General features: G+C 37.8%; 1 protein-coding gene across 9 annotated transcripts in view; it reads left to right on the top strand.

Annotated features, from left to right (window-relative positions):
* AKT3 (AKT serine/threonine kinase 3) overlaps positions 1–20486 on the top strand; it is a 289204-nt gene that overhangs the window by 113470 nt on the left and 155248 nt on the right. For 7 of the 9 annotated variants that reach the window (XM_061624607.1, XM_061624614.1, XM_061624608.1 and 4 more), the window contains one exon: positions 8614–8815. The exons of 1 other annotated variant lie outside the window; for it this stretch is intronic. In XM_061624607.1, the coding sequence (XP_061480591.1) occupies positions 8755–8815 (61 nt within the window). In that variant the 5' untranslated portion in view covers positions 8614–8754. Of the gene's footprint in view, positions 1–8303; positions 8394–8613; positions 8816–20486 lie in introns of all 9 variants that reach the window. One more of the 9 variants, XM_061624611.1, reaches the window with a different exon arrangement.

Below are 20486 nucleotides of genomic sequence, written 5' to 3'. Positions count from 1 at the left end.
GGAGGCTTCTAGCATTAATGTATAAACACTTATATAGAGTATGTCTCTTGAAGTGTCTTTGGCACTTTTGGTTTGGCCTGTGGTACTCTTAGTGCTTAGTTCAAGGCCTACCCCATTTAAAATTTCATCATTTTCTTGATCTTTATCCTGGGGGGTGATTTGTTCCAAACCAGACCCTCAGTTCTTGTTGGCTTTCCCGCCCTAAATCAGTTTAAAATCTGCTCTGCCACCTTTTTTTATTTTAAGCGCCAGCATTCTGGTTCCATCACGGTTCCTTTTGTCCAAACCCGGCTTGTCCCAAAATGTTGCCCAGATCCCTCCTCCTTACACCATTGTCTCATCCATGCAAAGCTGTATCTATTGAGCTGGCCCTGCACACGGAACTGGTAACATTTCAGAGAAAGGTACCTTGGCGGTCCTGGCTTTCAGCATCCTTCCTAACAACCTAAATTTTGCTTCTAGGACCTTATGATTGCGTTTCCTCATGTCATTGGTGCCACCATGCACTACAACCACTGACTTCTCCCCAGCACTATTTACCAAGCTACCAACCGACAGGCGACATCTGCAACCATTGAACAAGGCAGAGAAATCACCTTGTAGTCTGCATACCCATCACACATGCCACTATTTATGTTCCTAATGATCGAATCACCCACTGCCAGGATCTCCTCACGCCCTCCAAGAAGTTTCCATGCCATGAGAGGATATCTGCTCATCCCCCAATGATCCCTTCTAAGGGATCGTTTCCCTCTTCCTCGGATGAGTGTTCTTTCCCGAGGCCCTCGTTCTCCATGATAGCAGCAGAGCTATCATTATGGGAGTGAGACACAGCTATAATGCCTCAAAGGCCTCATCCACAAGCCTGTCTTCTTCTCTCAGTTTCTCTAGGTCAACCACTTTGTCCTTGAGGAAACAAACTTGTTCCCGGAAAGCCAGGAGCTCATTGCACCAAAGGCACACCCATGACTTCTGACCAACAGGCAGATAGTCATACATGTTACAGACAGTGCAAATCACTGGAAAGCCCCCACATCCCTGCTGGCTTCCTACTTGCGTAATTTTTTGTAGTTCATTGTGTTAATTTATTGAAGTTTAGGTTTTGTTTAGGTTAAGAAACAGACAGGCAGAGTGGAGTGCCCTGGCCTCCTCGTCCAGCTGCCAAATTTGCTCTACTGCTTACATCACCTCGATGTGTTGTCAACTGGGGCTTCGTCAGGCAGGGGCTCCCTCTAGCTTATGGAGCAGGTTCCCTCACTAGACAGGTTTGAATTTGTAATGTGTGGTTCTTCCCAGCTGCTATTGCCTGCAAGTGAATCCAGGGGTGTGGCTTAAATTCCTTCTGTCAGTCAGTTTAGTGCCCTGGGTATGGGGAGTGAACAATAGGAAGGAGATCTGCTTGACTGAGTGAGGCTGGTGTCTCAGCCGTCAACTGGAGATTAACTCAGCCTTCTTTCCTGGAAGAGAGACGTGTTTAAAAACTTTTACTAATGATACTAAAAAAGGATAACTAGCTTTCATTTCATTTTTATTTTATAGCTTGAACACACATACCTACATCAATGGTTGCCTTTTATGGAAATATAGATTAAGTAGCAAAACATACTGAAATTAAAGGATAATTTTAACGTTAATGGGTGGGGTACCAGACTTGTGTTGCATATTTGCTCTAAATTAATAATCAGACAAGCAAAGATTTTTGAGCCACATAAAGCAAAATAGCATCCAGCCATGGTTACTGGCAAGTATAAGTTAAGCAAGCTTTGTTTACAGATAATTTTTTCTTCCCTCCATTTTATCAGAGATGGGTTGCTTTGCTATTTAGATGTGAGAGAAAAGCAATTGCTGCATATGTTTTTCCTCCCAGGAAATGTAGAGGAAGGATTAAATGTCTTCCCTGTGCACCATGGTCCCAATTCAATGGGGGAACCCATGGCTGTTTTTGTATGTGTGGTGTTTTTTTTTTAAGTTGCATTTTTCTATTTATCTAGTTTGGCCAGCTCTATTGCTACAGGCCATAATTATTAACCAGTGATGTAATACAGTATGCAGTGGCACCAGCAGCTGACAGTCTCCAGAGACTTGCTTTATGGTGTAGCAAGCTTGTGTTTAGTGTGATGTGCACGTGCAAACTCCAGGAACTTACATAAAAGGGGCAGAATCAGGAAGCAAATGGAATGATGCAAAGGAGGAGAGGTAGTTCAGTTGTAACTGAAAGGAGGTACCTACAGAGAGCAGGAGATACCTATAGTAACTGAGAAAATATAGGACAACCCACACCTTTTCTCATGCCTGACTGCTACCCCTTGGGAACTACTCCGTAGGAGTCTTTCTTTCCTTATTATTCAACAATATATTGCCCATATTCTTGCTGACTGGCTGTTGTGCTCCAGCAAATACTTTCTGTATGATTTAAATATACTCTTTTTAAAGAAAGTTTATCTGTTATCAATTAAAGGTATGTACATCACTGTCAGAAATCAGAAAACTATCTAGAATACAGTGGGTACCTCATATGTCAAAATATTGGAGCACTCTGTTCTTCCAGTAAACTGCTTTCTCCCTTGTCTGTAACTTGGAGTATTCAATAGAATGAAAGTTAGCTGGAGGCACTCAGGAATGCTTGCTTTCTAGTATGAGGCAGTAGATGATGAATATACTAAGCAAAGATAGTATACATCAGCACTCAAGGAGCCTTTGATGGACAATTGCTGATCCTGGCTCAGTCACTTCCTCTTTCTCAGTGTATTTTCTTATTGTAAAATCCCAGGTTTTGGCAGTCAAGAGATTCAGAAATATAACTGCTCTCTTTTATGCTTGATACCCAACAGTGAACAGGGAAATATGGTTTAAAAAGAATTCTAGAATCTTCTGTGGAATTTCTTAAGATCAATGACCCCTGGAAATAACCATTGTTGACCATCAAATAGTGGAAGACTAACCTTGTATAATTTAATAAGCATTTTATCTGGCTAATCTCTAGTGTTGAAATCACATGTACATTAAGATCCCTCCACCCAATTTTGAGCAATTCCTCCTTCCCACTGCAGCCCTGTATCATACTCCTCCACTGTGCAGGGGCCTTGGCCCTTTAGAGTCTTTTTTAGTGTACAGAGGATCCAGGGGTAAGGAAGGGAAAACTGTTTGTGTAAGTCACCTTCTGCTTGCACAACGATTGGGTACAACACAGTGTGTTTAAAGATAAAATGTATACCAAGGACATATTGACTTAATAGCTCGCATTCTTAGCACACCAGTTCTTTTATAACAGGAAGTGCTAAACAACTTAAGCAGTGGTTTCTATTAATACAGTTATAAAGGGTGATTTGATGACAAGAAACATACAGTTGAGAGTAAAATTTTTCTGATGATGTGTCTGTTGAAATGCCTTAAAACTTCTGTCAGTTCGTTAATGTTAAGATTAACCTTAAGTAGAAATAGACTATGCTTATGACTTTGTTTAAAGGCAAAGTGGCCTTTGAACTAGTACTGCTTTAAAAGCACAAGTGTAGGCTGTTACTCTTTCTAGTCATGATATGTAGTGTAGTGTATAAAAAAGTAGCGGGAAAATCCAGGTACTAGAAATGTGGTTTATTCCAGGTGCTACATGTTTCAAAAAAACATTCTTCCTTGGGTGAGGACACTATAAATATCTGAATAATATAAATAGAAAATGGGTTAGCGAGTACAAAATATAAGAAAGTATAATATGTGCTCATAATCTCATACTAAATAAAGGAAGGATTCCTTCCACCCCCAAACGTGTCAGACCTGGAATAAACTTGGAGATATTTTGCTCTTTTTTGCGTGTCAGTGGTGCTGCCCGTTTTTGTGGTTGGTTTTCTGGTATGTAGTATGTTAAAACTTCTCCAGTTGGCTGATTTTCAGTGACTGGAGCTAAGCTACGAGGTGAAGAGTGGGGAATTTAATATATTCTTAATCGATATCTTATACAGAGTTCCATTTTTGTTTTCTTGCTGGTTTGTGATACAGTGAACTACAAATGTAAATAAGATACAGACGTTCTTCCTTTAGAGAGAGATGGGAGGTCTTATGCTGGATTTTAGTTTATAAAACATACTCACATTTACAGTGCCCATATTTTTTACTAAGGCATTGATTCTTTTGCTGTTCAGCAAAATTAACTTGCAAAGTTGGTATTTAATTCTAGACAAACATTTACAGATGTTTTGGAGATGTCTTGTTTTTTAATGTTGTGTAACTGTGACTTTTCTTGTATCAACTGCTGTGTCTTGTATAGTGGCCTCTTCACATGTGCTTTTAGAAAATATTATAATTAGTATTTTGCAATGTGAAGAAATGCCATTATTAAACTATTTCTGTTCTAACCCCCCTCCCCCAAGATGAACTATTATTTGGGGCAAGTTAGGATTGTTTTACAATTTGTTAAGATTTCTGTACAAGGCTAATGTACTATGCCTAGGCATTTTTGTTGCCAACTATGCTCAACTTCCCTGGAGCATCAGATATTCAGATCCATCTTTATGAATGTGGTAGAGAGAATAACAACTGTAAAACAAAGCACTGTGCATGTGACTGTTTGCGTGTATTTCAGAAGGGATAAATGCTCGCCATATGGTACAATTACTGTGTCCAAGTTTTCAAATTAGCTTCTCTCATCCTCCTTATTACTGTCTTTAAAAGAAGAGGGGAAAAACCCAACATGATTTATCTACTCTGCAGCAGAACTCTTGACGCAAAACAGCAGCCCAGTTCTGTCCAGTTTTTTTTCCCTAGCATAATAGAGGCTGTCGGACTTTTTTATACTAATTACTGTGTGAGCCTCAGATGAACCCCCTTCAATTCACAGGGCTTTGTTAAGGGAGGAGCTGTCAATGTGTCTGCCCGTTTGCAGCTGTGCTGTGGCTTTAGCTTGCTTAACATTATGCTGCTTTTTAGACTTGACAGAAGGGATTTTTTTTTATTAAAGCAAAGCAGCCTTGTAGCAAAATGGTTTAAGCAGCTGCATTGTGGCAAAGCACAAAGAAGTTATTATTGTGTCTGTTGGGGGGGGTGTAGAATGGAGGGGAGAGATACTCGGCTGCTGTTGATGCCGATTGTTGACTTGCCATCTGCCAGATAGGGAAAAGAAAAAAAATGACAGCTCCAGCAGGGTGTTCAAGAGGTTGTTTGGAGAGACGCATAAACATGTGCAGATGTCGAACAGAATAATGGCAAGAACTTGAGACGGTTTATGATGCTGCTGCTGTGTGTGTATATACAGAATAAGTGTATGGGGGGGGAGGATACACACTAATAATCCTTGTTCCTCCCTATCTCCTTTCATCCTGATAATTAGTTCAGGAGTTTAATATTTCCCCCCATCACCATTTATATTTGAAAGAAACCTTTCAAATAGTTAAGCCAACTTTGCTTAGTAGTTTTTAAGTTTAATAAATGTATGACTTCTGGAAAGTGGAGGACTAATACAGTTATCTCATTAGCAGCCCCAGTATCAATAGTGCTTTATATGTTCTCTCAAGTAATTTTGGATATGCATCTTAAAAGTGAAATGTTATACATGCCTGATATCACTTTGCATTTGTATACAGGAAATGCTTATCAAGAAAACTGTCAATTTTTATATGCAGATCATCACTAAGTTCACTTAACCTTACTTCAGAAACTAATGTTCTTCTACTTCAACCATATTTAGCTGATTAACCAGCTTCAGTCATATATTTCTTACTTTTCTTTTTTCTCTCTACCCTTTCCATTCTCCCTCCCCTTTACTGTCCCAAGTTTTATTATTTGTTAACAGTAAGTATGTTTACATTTGATGATCGAATAGTATAATACATATGGTGATACAGTCCCACAAGTATATTTTAGGAATTGAAGGTTTATTTCTATGGTAAACGTAATTGATTATACTCTGAATAGACATTTCATTCCAAGTTTGCAAACAGTGATGTTGAATAGTAGTTCCCTGTGAATTAGGGGTGCTTTTCATAATACTTTTTTTTCCATTCATATATAGATAAATGAGTATGGCATTTGCATTATTAAATTGCTGCATTTCTCTAATGTTTGCAGATGTGAATTTGCCATGTTCACAATAGATACAAATCATATGTGATTTATACTGTTATAAGGTGTGCTGGAGTTCACCATCATAAGAAGTGATGCTGATTTACAATCCCCAATCTTCAAATTTCAAGACATAAATATAAAGAAATAGTTATGGTTATTTTGGAAGGCAGACAGTTTTCTTATTGAGTAACTTTTCAGAGTATCTTTCTCCTGATATTCAGCCCAGCCAATGGGTAGCCATCACTATCTTCTCTGGGCTGTGTCTCTGTGTCTGATCTCTTAAAGTTATAAAACAGATCTTTTCACAATAGTAATAGTGGCATTCTTTCCAAGGCAGCTAGGAGGATAAAAAAGATAAAGATTATTAGACACATTGCACATTTAAGTGCTACACAGATTACAAGGTGTTTAGAAGTGACACTGAGAAGGGATTATTACAAAAGAGTATGGTGTTAAGAGCAGATGTAAAAAAAGAACCAGTGGCTGTTGCAAAAAGAATTCATAGATTACTGTTGTTCATTGATTTTAGTTAGCATGTGATAAGTTTGTGAATATTCAAGTCTATTTCAAATGCATTTTAATGGCCTATATTGTTATTTTAGGTAACAAAACATTTCCTCCCCTTAATATCATTGCCCATAATATGATGAATACTAATAGTGGTTTGGAAATTACAATTGCCATCAATTTACTTAAATTTACATTACATTTACTTTGAGAAAGAATTTCTTCCTTTTAGAAGTATTCTTTTGCCTCTGTTTGGAAGGAAAGTAGGTTAGACCACATCTAGTAAGAACTCTTATTTTGAAGCTGCTGATACACTAAGTACAACATTTCTTACTTTGATTCATAAATATTTCTTGACAAAGTAGGCACTAGATCACATCTGGAGCACTATGTTATGAGTACCACAGTTCATGAAGGATGTTGCCACACTCTGAAGGCTTCAGAGGACTGGCAAAAGGTCTAGATGAAAAATCTTAGGAGGAAAAGGTGAAGGAGCCAAGCATAGTTACTACAAAAAAAACACACAAATGCAGTTATCCGGTGTAACTTTCAGATATTTAAAAAGTTCTCAGAAAGAAAAGAGGCAGTAGTTGCTCAGTCCGTCCACTATGAGTAGAACAAGAAACAGTAGATTTATGACACATTTTTAAAACCAGGCTTTAGATACTTAAGATTTTGGATATCATGTCTTAGACAAAGAGTAGACTGGATGGTTTCCCTTCAGTTCTGATTTTATGACAGTGCTATTACCTGTTGCTTCAGTAGAATTACATTATAAATAACTGCTTTCTGAATTTTTGAAGCATTAAATTTGATAAATGTGATCCTGAAGTGATTGCTTTCTCGATTGGGCCAAGTGTGCACAAAAGATGCAGCATGTGATAGAAATCCTGGGGCTGTGCATGCACCTGTCAGTGCTACATTAGGTGTTCATAGGAATCTACTGAGCAGGTGGTCAGTGTGATCAGGTTTACAACACTGAGTTTCTTTGTTAGAGAAGGACTGAATAGAAGATCCACTTCCCCTCTTTCTTACATTGGTGTCAAAGTGGAACTCTTTGGTGGGTTTGTCTGCAGCCTAGTATTGTGCATAGGAATTTGTGGGTCAGCCAGTGCCTTCCAGCTTAAAAAAGATTGTTGCTAAAAACAGAGTTAAGGTAAAAGATGTGCACACATGCACACACAAACATAAATAATAGAAGTATGATTTTATTGAAGCAATAAAATATGTAGTTTCACTCATGTAATCAAAGGCTAAATGCCCATAAAAGCATATAAATGTAAAAACACTTTAAAAGTACAAATGCAATGTATTTTTACATCAAATCTTCATCAGTGGTCAATATTATGATCAGATAAAACTGGAAAAGAATTAAAGTAAACACAGACAATTATGGTTAATATCTCAGAATAATACATATCCATATTGTGGCTAAATCTTTATTCTGCCACTCACCCTTATGATTTGACTTAAAATCTTTCCTCCCTTTCTAGAACAAGGGCAAAACTTGTCAGTGTATAGGATTTTTAAATCCTACATTAAAAAACAAAAACATGCACATATACTAAAGAAATATATGCAGGGGTTTACTGCTTGCAAAACCAATATAGTACTTTCCTCTTAACCTCATTCTAACCTATATATTCACCAGAAAGATAATTTCCAAAAATCCTTAGTAGGACAAAACTGTATGAGCTTTTGATTTGGTTGATATATAATAAAGTTTCATATCTCACCCTCAGGCTTACACAGCTCTGGAATTTATTGCAGATCTAACTTCCGTCAGCTGAAAATTCCTAAGCAGAATTTAACCCCTTTATGATCCAACAGAGGTACTACACCACCAGCTTTACACACAACAACTTAAAACAGATAGTTAATACCGCTGTGGCCAAATAATACAAATATCATGACCATTGGCCGTGGTCGTTGGGGTTGATGGGAGCTGGAGTCAGACAACATTGCGGGGAGCCCAGGTTCTCCACCCCTGGAATAATGCCTTGTTTTGATGGCTTCTTTATTTATTTAACTTTATTTTATTCTGCTTTTCAGCCAAAAAAGGCTTCCAGATCAATTTAAAAAAACTCCTTGACCTCAGGCTTACAACCTTAAAGGGCACTGCACAAAAGGAACTGGATCAGGAGAGACAGGGAAATAAGAAAACTCAGATGCAAGTTCAATTCAAGAGTTACAATGCCCAGCTGGGATGGAAGCTATTCTGGGACAGTAGGAGCCAAAAACTGCTGGTCTCTCAGTGAGTCTACATCCTTCTCTTCCCCCTTTGTTACAGACTGATGGAATGGTTGCTGCTGTGTGACCTTTGATGGGAGGGAGGAGCCTGGCTTCTCTGCAGAGGTGATGGTGACTTCTCATCCCTTGTCTTCATTCCTTCCTCTGCTGTAGCCTGATGGAAGCCTGTTTAGATCGCTTTTGTTTTTGCTAATTTGTTTTGTTGTTTTGTGTTACTTTGTGAGTCATCTTGAATGCACTTGGTGTAAAAAGGCCAGATATACATTGCTGTAGTATACAAATAAATATTAGATGTCTCCCTCCTAGGGGAGGATGAAGTTGACATGTTGGACCAACTGATTAAAATGATACAGAAGTAGTTGCATGCTATTTTTTGTTCTATTGAATGGTTCTCAGGTTGGATGTTTACCAGGGATGGGGGTGTGGAGAACCCTGTGTGTTGGGATGTACATCCTTCTGTGCCAGGCCATGGTGGTTGCCCAGCTTTTCATACATTTCCAAACATCTTTTCTGTCTTCCACTTTCAGAAGTACATAAGCATAACAGAGAAATGTATTTAAACAACTTCTTTTGCAAATGTAGCCTGTGGAAGAATACTCTCAAAATCAAAAGTTTGTATTCTGAAATAGTCAAAATAAATGCGATTATGGCTGCAGTCCTGTATCCACTTGTCTGGGAGTAAGCTCCAATTGAACTAAAATGGGACTTTCTTCTGAATAGACATGTATAAGCTTGTACTGTATGTGACTTGCTTTGTGTAGCTTTAATATTTAAGCATGAGCACTTGTATTTATTTATTTTTAAAATTTGATTTTTACAATTTAAAGAAATTATGTATATCTTTGTACTGATACTCTGAAATGATAAAACATTTTTCCTATAGCACTAAGTTGTCGCGATTAAACATATAATTAATGTATCAGGACAAAAGTAGAAGCTGGGATTATTTGGCAGTGCAATTAGGTTGCAAGAAACCCATCAGACTTGCTAGAGTTAAACATGTTAAAACTTTTGTTTCTCTAGTCACTGAAAAACATTTGGTTTTTTTCACCTATAAGCCAGAGTTGGTCAAACACTGTGGAAGGATATAATGAATAATTAATGAATATTAGGGCTGTAGATCACTTCGACCATATGTGCAGAGCTTTGAAATATGTCTAACTCGTATGGTCAGATATAAGTACTTGGGACTAATTTATATGAATTGGTTGCAAATTGAAGAACATATATATTCATTGACTTTACTTTTGTCAAAGGCAAAAGCAATGAATATAATCTTCTAATCCATATACTGTTCGTTAACATGTGATTATCATGAAATATTTTTAAATACCAACGAGAGAAAATAAATTGAAATGGCTTGCTAAAACACAACTAAAGCCCTGAATCCTGATTAATGTTATGCTTAGCAAGCTGGTATAATTCAGGCAAGCCCAAATACACCAGTTTAAGATTCTGAAATTTATTGTCCACAATTTTTTCGGAGATGGAAAGAATGTACTTTATAAAATCTTACATATTTTACAATTTTACATATTACAGTAGAATTAGAAATAATCCCATTTTAATAGAGTACACGTTTATTTTTGGTGAAATAAACTATTCAGTATTATGTTTAGTAGTTTGCCTTGTAATTTACAGAACAATAGGAATGCTAATAGTCTATTAGCGTAGGTATCTAGTTTTTTAAAAAGTATATGGGAGTTATTAATTCCATTTTCATTGTTTGTTACATAGATGATTAAGTCAGGATGAGAAAGGATCTCTTGGAGTTAGCATCATTTCCTTTTTGTAGGTGTGAGAGAGCACAGTTTCTAGAGCTCTTGACAATTTGTGTCAAGGATTCTGGAAGCATGTGCATACTGCATGCCTATGTTTAACAGCTAGTGTACTTGTACACCTTTGTCTTGATCCAGCCTCTCCATGCACTGGAAGGGCTGCTGACAAGGCAAGAGGGCTTAGTAATAGGGCACTCTTGTTTGCGTGGGAGTGGGAGTAGGGAAGGGATGATGTGGTTGGAACCTGGATTGTCCTCCAAGTATTTTGTAAGTGCAGTTTAGTTGCAATAAATGTCTAAAATTGGAAATAGGCCTCCAGATTCCTATGTTAAACACCAGTTATTTATTTCGATAGTGAAATGTACCTTTTTGATCATATATTTCATAATCCTTTTTCATCTTTTTGTAAGGATAATCTAAAGAATTAATGAACAGTTAGTAAGTAGGAGAATTGTTGTGACTTAAGATGCAATACTTTGATTTATTTCCAAATAAACAAGTTTAATCGTCTGATCTTAAATCTAGTATATTTAGATTGGCATAGTAAAAGTTACTTTTAAAAATAGAAATAAAACTTTTGAAAAGTGACTTAATTTTAATGTTAGTGCACAATATATATGTTTTATTCTCTTCTGTAGGAGAATAGTCCTAGTAATCTTGGTTACACATGTTTACTCAGAAGAATTCTTAAATCACTTCAGTGGGACTTACTCCCTCATAAATGGAGTTGGGATTGCATAAAGTATAATTTTGTGGCAAACTTAAAGGGAAAGTCTTATTTTTAATAGCTAGTGATTCACAATTCTAGATAGCCACTGCAATCCTAAGTACATTTTCACAATGCAGCAAGGTGAAATCTGATCACTCCCATTATGTGTTCAAAAGACTAACATGAACCACAGTTGCACACACAGTTCTGTGTTGAAGCTATACAGAAATGCACTAGTGCCTCTCTTGTCTTGCTGGAGGGATGAAAGTACAGACATGCCCATTTCATCTCTCCCCAATCGTGGTACACTATTGAGATCTCTGTAAGTACCATTTGATTTCAGTGAAAAACTAGTCTCATTGAAAATCAGACTTGATGGTACTATTCCTGAATTCAGTTTTGTGAGGTTTAGACATTCCTTTGGAAAAAGGATTTTGGCAACTTAAGTTTAAGAAGTGTAGCACTTATACCAACAAATGGATTTATCAAATGTACAAACCTTATTTAATGGACTTCAAGAACAATACTTTGGGAAAAGAGGGTTTACCCCCTATAACTATATTTTAAAGTGGTATTGCTATTGCCTTAAGAGAGGAAGATACTGGCTTCTTTGTGTCCCAGCATTTCTGAAAACTAGTGCTTTACCTAAATTTGTTTCCCATAGCTATGGGCATCATTTTGAAAGCCCAAAGGTGTGTTGCAATTTTCGCATGTAGTTCAGGAAATACTGAAACTCACCAGTTTTGCCAAATTGAATAGTTATTTTAGCATTTTTCCTGCTTATACTTACTAGCCTAGGACAATATTTCAGCTTCAGCTCTAGTAACTTTTAAATTTATTTAATTCTTACAGCTACCCTACATAGGTTATAGTTCATGTGTGAAACAGAAAAATATTATATACAGAAATTTGTTGTTGGACTCTTAATTCTGAATTTTTAAAGTGCATAAAGTAATTGTTTAAATTTTTTTGAAACAAGTAGTGAATATCTTTTGTTTAACCAAAGCATTGGATTGGTTTTTTCTTTATCTGGAATACTATTGATTCTAAAAAGAACGACAACTTACTTAATTTTACAAATTGCAATTTGAAATTAATTACAAATACATTGCACAAGAATCCATATAAGAAAAGTTACAAAGAACTTTTCTTTGAGGCACTGACAATTGCCATTCTGGGTAAAAAAAACAATTCTGTGTCTAATCTTAGGTAACACTGCCCTCAGAGGGCCATGGTAAGCAAATTCAGTTTTTATAATATAAATATTTCTTGATTAGGGAATTCTTTTTGTACGTTGCCCAGAGTGGCTGGATGGCCAGCCAGATGGGCGACTAAGAAATCCAATAAATTAAATTAAATTAAATTTTAAGGTTTTATTTCAAAAGCTATTTGTTTATTCGTCTTAAATTAGTTAATATCTTTTCATTTATTTTATTTCCCGTATTGTGCTGTATTCTGTGTTCTGAAGGTCCTTAGTAAAGTCATTTATGTATTTATACTTGGGTTACAAAGGCATAATTTAGTTTGAAATGAAACTATCTTATCTTCCTGGTTTTTACTCCAAGTAGGGGCTGCTTGGTAAATTGATAAAATATTTCATGCAGATTTATGGGGGGGGGGAAGAGAAATCTCACCTTTGCTATTCAGCAGCTGTTGCTTTTTTTGGAAGCACAGTATGGAACTCAAAGGATTTTATATATTAGAAATAACTTAAGAAAATACATAGCTTGCAATAGTGTTTCTGTTACTTTATATGTACATTGAACATGTTGGAGTCTGCTTGGTGTTGGTCACTACATATACAGAATATGTTGGATTAGAGTGTATTAACTCCACATTTAAATTAGGTGCATATTTCTTGGATTTTTTTTCATTAGAAGGACTTTTCCTTTACCATTATCCATATGCACTAAAATGTCTCCTGTTCTGCTGTCCTAAGTTGTTTTACATTTCTAAACACGTCTTCTTAGTACTTGCTGCTAGTCCTACTCAGAGTAGACCCGTTGAAGTTAATAGACATGACTAACTTAGATTCATTAATTTCAGCGTTTCTACTCTGAATAGGACTTCGTTAAATACAACCGTAGATATTTTATACTTGGGCATAGACAGAGCTTGGAAGTAACTCGTTACAAATAATGAGTTACTTGTAATTTTTTACTTTTTTGAGTAACGACTGGGTAACTTCGTTACATTTTGCTGGTAATAGAATGAGTAGTAACTTCATTGCTTTTGAGCTGTAACGTTAATGTTTCTAGCATTACTTTTGGGCGTTACTTGGGGGGAAGCAGGGGAAGTCTTCTGCTCCTCTGATTTGTGGATAAAAATCATGTCTTTCAAATTGGGCTTCTTCCCTCGTGCTGTATGGGTGCTGAGGAGGTGACGAGGGAGGAGGTGGAGGATGAGACGAGGTGGAGAAAACAGTTGGTTAAAAATGGACAGGAGTGGAGGGAGAAAAGAGACAGAGGGCAAGGAGGCAGCAGAAAAATGGACACGAACTGGCTGTGGAGGTGAAAGACGACGATGTGTGTGTGTGTGCGTGCATGCGCGCATGCGCAAAGCTCCAGCGGTGCTCCCTCTCTTACCAGCGGACGCGAGGAGAGCCAAAAGCAGGGCTTCAGGGTGAGCGAGGGGCAGGCAGAAGTTGCAGCAGCAAGCAGCCAGGGTCCAAAAGAGTGCTGCTTCTATTTTTCTTTCCTGCCCTTCCTTTTGTGCAAATCCTCTCCATGGAAAATGCAAAGAATTCCAAACAGGCACTTGTTAAACATGATTGTGTAGCTCACTTACAGTACAATATATACAAGTCTACACAGAAGTAAGTCTCTTTCTGCTTAATGGAGCTTACTCCCAGGTAAATCAAATTTGGTATAGGATTGCACTAATTAGGCAACATAAGGATTGGTTGAAGCTGTACCAATTAGCGAGGGTAGGGAGAGAAAAAATATGACCCTTTATAGTACAAAGATGCACCAATCTGGTTAAAGCAAGTAAAATTTGATGCATGTAATACAAGGACTAACCTGCAATCCAGTACTTGTCTACTCAGAAGTAAGTCCCATTGGGTTTAATGGGACTTACTCCCAGGCAAGTGTGTATTGAGTACACACTTACCTTGGAGTAAGTCCCATTGAACCCAATAGAGCTTACTTCTGAGTAGACATGTATTGGATTGCAGCCTTAGTTCCCTTTTCCCCATTTTAATTCTGCCTTCTGTATCTTCACAACAGCCCTGTGAGGTAGGTTAGGCTGAGAGTTAGGACTGGCCCAAGGCAATAAATAAGCAAAAACAACAATGAGTAAAAATTTAAAATGTGAAAATGCTCATGCTTAGAGTATTTTTGTTGTTCTTTGTCAAGGCTTTGTGTGTGGGTTTTTATGTCTACTGTCTCATAACTTCTTTTTGCCTGAGAATGTCATATTTCTTACTGTTACAGATGTTCTTTTTTAAAAAAAATTGCCCAGATTCTGTGGCTGTTTTTTCTTTCTTTTACGAGTTCTTTGCATGGTTTAGGGGTGGCATTGCAGGAGATCAGGCTCTTATGGACAGCTGTGGGGCAGGTAGAAATTAGATGGAGTAAGCCTTTTTTGTATGGAAATACAATTATGGGGAAAGCTTCACCTGTTAACATTCTATCTGTCAGACATCTTATTACTTGTGTGTGCCCCCCTCCCCAGATTTATTTTTGATTTGTGAATGCTATAACCATTGCCATTCCCTCCCCCCACTTATCTTTGCAACAACCCTGTGAGGTATCTTAGGCTGAGACAATATATGTACATAGGCAGCAGTTGATAGTTGTAGTTGGTATAGCATTAATAAAATATAGCCCCTGAAATGTATTCTGGTACAGTCCAGCCCTATATATGTCTACTCCAAATTAAACCTCATTGAGTTAAATGGGTAAGTATATAGGATTGCAGATAAATTTTTACCTCTGAAAGGAACGCACTGTCAGACATAGAATTTAAGAGGCATACTTTTCTGGATCTATTTGAAACAGATGCGTAGGTGGGAAGGGAGTTGGGTCTTCAACATAGTGCCCTCCAGATGCTGTTGGGCTACAACTCCTATCAGTCTCAGATAACATAACGACACTGAAGTTGGTTCCTAGTTCCCAGTTCCTTATTTGCTTGAAAGTTAAAAACACTAATAAAAGAAGAAAAGTTCACAGCTACAGCAACTCCAAGCCAAAGTTAACATGTCTCTGAACCCCAAAATATATGTTGGGGAACCCGTATCATATATCTCTGTGATCTGGAGACTCTCCCCATCAAGAATAGCAACAAATTTTATCTTTTCTTGAAAGAGAGAACGGACTAACAGGCAAGCACCCTTCTTTCTATTATTTTTTTTACTTGGTTTAAATTGTTGCAGCAAAAGGAGACTTGTCAGATTGATCGGCTTTGGACAACTTCTGGGTGAGCTATAACTCTTCTCTGTTATTCACGAAATTAACAGCTTATCTCTGTTTCTGTCGCAAAAAGCTGTCCTGGAAGTGCATTCTAAAGATAATAAACAGAAGAGGGATTTCTATTCCTGATTTCTATTCCGAGGAATATTATATTGTCTGGGACTATTCTCTTTTTGGTCTATTTTATTTTGACGAATCTGCTTCTTCACAACGCCACTAACTGTTTTGATGCTGGGAACTAAATTTATTTTGCATTCTTGAACATAGAGAGATAAGGCAGGTTGCTCTGTTTATACTGTGATGTCATCAAGCCTGGAATATTAACCCAATTGTTGCTGAAATAAGAAGTGGTTCTTCTTTATTTTTGTTTTGCTTTGTTTTCGTGGTTTTAAAAATGGCAATCAAGAAAGTGGCTGAGAATCTGGAAGTAATTATGTTTCAGAAAATAATGGATGAGATTGAGATAACGAAACAAACCCTGCGACAGGGTAGTAAGGAGCTGAAAATGGAACTGAGCAAAATGACGCAGGAGTTTAAAGAAATAGGGGACCCTGTGAGAGAGGAGAATGAGATCAGAGATGAGAAAAGAAAAAATAAAGGGAAGATACAAGCCCTGGAGATTGGAACAAATGTGGAATTGGAAAAAGATCTGGAGTTTATGGATTTTAGAAATAAAATCTACTGTTTGGAATTTAACGTTATCTCTGAAGAAATTAATGAAGATATTAGAGATAAAGTTATCAATGGCTTGGATAATCTTCTGGACTGGAATGATGTGATGGAGCTTGATATAGAGAAAATCTATGGAATTAACTGCAGTCATGTGACAATGGAAAAACTCTTAAGAGATGAGCCAGTGCATTTTCTAAAAAAGAAGAACACAGATATGAATTTACAACAATGTTTCAGCAACTTATTCAGAATGGATGGCAAGAAAATATTTGGGATTGAGGAAATTCCCATTAGACTCTTATTATATGACTATGGCTACAACAGCAAGATTATTATGGAATACTGATAATGGAAGATTGGACACTGAAATTACTGGACTTAACAGGACTATTGAAGATGGAAGATGGAACTAATAGGGATAATGGAATAATGGCTATTGAAATTATTGGACCTAACAGATTCTGATGAGTTGGATTAATCGAAATGTTTATTTGGACTATGATTATGACAATAAGATTATTATAATTATTAACGAGATGGATTAATTGACATGTTTATTTGGAGAAAAATTGATAGATATATTTCTTAATTGAAACCTCTCTTTGACTTTTTGTGGAAAGAATAAAGTAATGTTTATGAGATTTGATGATTAATTAAGATAACTACTGGAGGAAAGTGATTTTATAATATGATTTAAGAGACAGGATTGTTATATATTGTAGACCTATAACTGATTTGATATGTGACAAATGGGAAGTCAACATTTTATTTTTTTTTGTTTAATCATTTTTGTTTTGTTTTGTTTTTTGTCTTTGAATGTTTTATGATTTTGTTTTCTATGTTTTATGAAAATTCGAATAAAAATTATTGTAAAAAAAAAAAAAAGAATAGCAACAAATTTATTGCATCAAAATTATTAGGTTTCTGAAATGCTCATAAATGCATAATGATGTCATAAAATCATAAAGAAGTAACTGGGTGTGCCAACCCCACAATCTGTTCTGGGCTGGGACAACTCATACACCCCAGGGAAGGGTAAGGTGTCCTCTACAATATGCCAATGTGTCCCTCCTGGCCCAGAGCTTTTGCTGGGTGCAGGGCAGGGATAAGGGCATCTATGCACAACCCAAAGCGACAAAAATATGCAGAAAACAATAAGAATCTGGGGGTGCCCACCTAAAAATCTGCACTGTGCCAGGCAGTAGTGTAGTGGCAAATTCAGAAGTGCAGGGTCCCTTCATGATAGTCTCAGCCATAGCCAGACCCCGCTCCCCCCTTATTTTGCTTCTGGGTTGAGAATGAGGTCCTTGTTAATGCCTTCTCCCACAACAACTAATGTCCTAGGAGACGATCAGTATGAAAGGGGAGAGTATTAGCTACTGAAAAGAGTCTTCTCAGTGGGTGACTCACCTTCTTTCACTCTGAAAGGACAAGGAAGCATATTAGAAGACTTCTTAGTGGCTAACACACTCCCCTTTCAGCTCATATGGTGCTGGAGACATAGGGACCCTGCTCCCCCCAAAAATAAGAGGTCTAGGACTCCCTGAGCCCCTGGACAACTATACCCCTCCTGCCAGGACAAATCATATATCCCAGGAAGGGGGAGGGTGACCTCTACAAGATGCCAGTACTTCCCACCTGAGCCATAGTTTCTGCTGGGCGCAGGGGACTTATAAGGTCATCTCTGCAGAACTAAAATAATGAAGAGTAAGTAGAGAAAAATATGTGATTTGGGGTGACCACTCCAAAATCTGCTGTAGTCCATGAAACATCATTCATCTGAGCAAAGGGGAGAGTGTCCTCAATGGGATGCCACTGCTCTGCCTGGAATGGATTTTTTTGTGGACACACAAAACGGATATGTGCATCTATCCACAACAAGCAATGTAGAACATATATAAGGAACTTTGGGGTCCCACCCCAAAACACGCTTTGGGCACTATAAGTCTTACATCCATGCATGCAGGAGAGGGTTCCCACCCAGTTCAGAGCTGCTTTTGTATGTATGGTACAGACAAGGGCATATATGTATTAGAAAAATAGCAAATATGTAGAGGAAAGAAAATAAGAAACTGGTTTGCCCATTTTAAAGATGATTTTGGGCACCACATATACTTCCATGCATCTGGGAGAGTGTGTTTTATGAGATGCCAGCCATGCATATTTTAGAGTGTCATCTATGAAATTACATCTTCAAGGAATCATTGTTTGTTGACCCTGCCACAAGTTCTTCTGTCACCAACATCAATGGCTTTTAAAAATAATAACAATTGAGCTATAACAAAGTATGTAACAGGGAAGACCAATACAAAAATTTAAAAAATCCATATAGATCATAAGCACTGGCCGTATGCATAGAGGACACCCTATCATTTTCTGATTTGTCTTGGCCCAGAGAAGATTTTGTGGTGAACCCCCCTGGATATTTATTCTTTTCTTTGCTTTTTGTCTCTTTTGGTTGTGCATAGATGCCCTTATACATGCCCTGAATCCAACAGAAACTCTGGGCCAGGTGGGAAGCATTGGCATCTTGTAGAAGATATCCTCCCCTTTCCTTGGGTGTATGATTTGTCCTGGCCCAGAGCAGATTGTGGGGTGGGCACACCCAGTTTCTTATTTTTTACTGCATCTTTTTGTCCGTTTTAGTTGTGCATAGATGCCGTTATCCCTGCCCTGCACCCAGCAAAAGCTCTGGGCCAGGTGGGAAGCACTGGCATCTCATAGAGGACACCCTCCCCTTTCCTGGGGTGTATGATTTATCCCAGTCCAAAGCCGATTGTGGGGTGGGCACTGTCAGTTACTTATTTTGTATGATTTTATGACAACATTATACATTTATGAGCATTTCAGAAGCCTGATAATCTTGATTGAATAAATTTGTTGTTATTCTTGATGGCGAGAGTCCACAGATCACAGCGATATATGATATGAGGTACCCCGACATATATTTTGGGGTTCAGAGACATGTTAACTTTGGCTTGGAGTTGCTGTAGCTGTGAACTTTTCTTCTTTTTAGTGTTTTTAACTTTCAAGCAAATAAGGAACTGGGAACTAGGAACCAACTTCAGTGTCATGACAACATAACCAATATCAGGGATGATGGAAATTGTAGTCCTACAACATCTGGAGGGCACCATATTGGCTATCCCTGATATGTTAGGCCCCACAAGTAACTTTCATTGTTTGTTAACATACATAGAAGAACGTAAGAAGAACCTGCTGGATCCAACCAGTGGTCCATCTAGCCTAGCATCCTGTTCTCACGGTGGCCAATCAGATGCCCTAAAGGGAAGCCCATAAGCAGGACCTGAGTGCACGAGCAACACTCTCCTCACTTGTATTTCCAGCAACTGATATTCAGAAGCATACTGTCGCTGACAGTGGAAGTAGAACATAGCCATCATTGCAAGGTGTCGCTGATAGCGTTATCCTCCATGAATTTGTCTAATCCTCTTTTAAAGCTATCCAAGTTGGTGCCCATCACTGCTTCTTGTGGTAGTAAATCCATAGTTTCACTATATGCTGGGCGGGACCACATTTTTAATTGCAGGAGAAGGGATAACATTTATGCTGGTGGATTTACTTTTGATATGTGCATTTTCTATTTAACTATGTTATGTCTCTTAAGTTCTGCTTCTGACAGTTCAATTGTGCGTACATGTCTACCCAATGAGTTCAGTGGGACTTACTTCCTGGTAAGTACGTACAGCATTAAGTTACAGTAGGGCCCCACTCATATGGCGGGTTACGTTCTGGATCCCCTCTGTAAAGCGGAACTCTTTGAATAGAATGGCGCTCGATGCCCGAAAACCGCCATAAAAGCGGAACAAGCGCCTTATGAGTGGGGTTTTAGTCTAATTGCGTCTAATTGAGACTGCTGTATTAGCGAATCACTGTAAAGCGAATCGCTGTAAAGCGGGGCCCTACTGTACCTCTAAATTATACTGTCGACAAAAAAATTACAAAGGCAACTAGTAAAGTACTAAAGTTTGCATTTTTCTTTGATGATAGGGGATTGCCATATTGATCAAAATGTGCTTTAGTTGAAAGGGTGCTGTGGGTTGTTTTGCACAGGAATGCCTTCAACCGCCGCAGTAGAATGCC

The sequence above is a fragment of the Rhineura floridana genome, chromosome 4 (assembly GCF_030035675.1).
Source record: "Rhineura floridana isolate rRhiFlo1 chromosome 4, rRhiFlo1.hap2, whole genome shotgun sequence".
NCBI classification, from domain to species: domain Eukaryota; kingdom Metazoa; phylum Chordata; class Lepidosauria; order Squamata; family Rhineuridae; genus Rhineura; species Rhineura floridana.
This window is presented reverse-complemented; position numbering and strand designations above follow the sequence as displayed.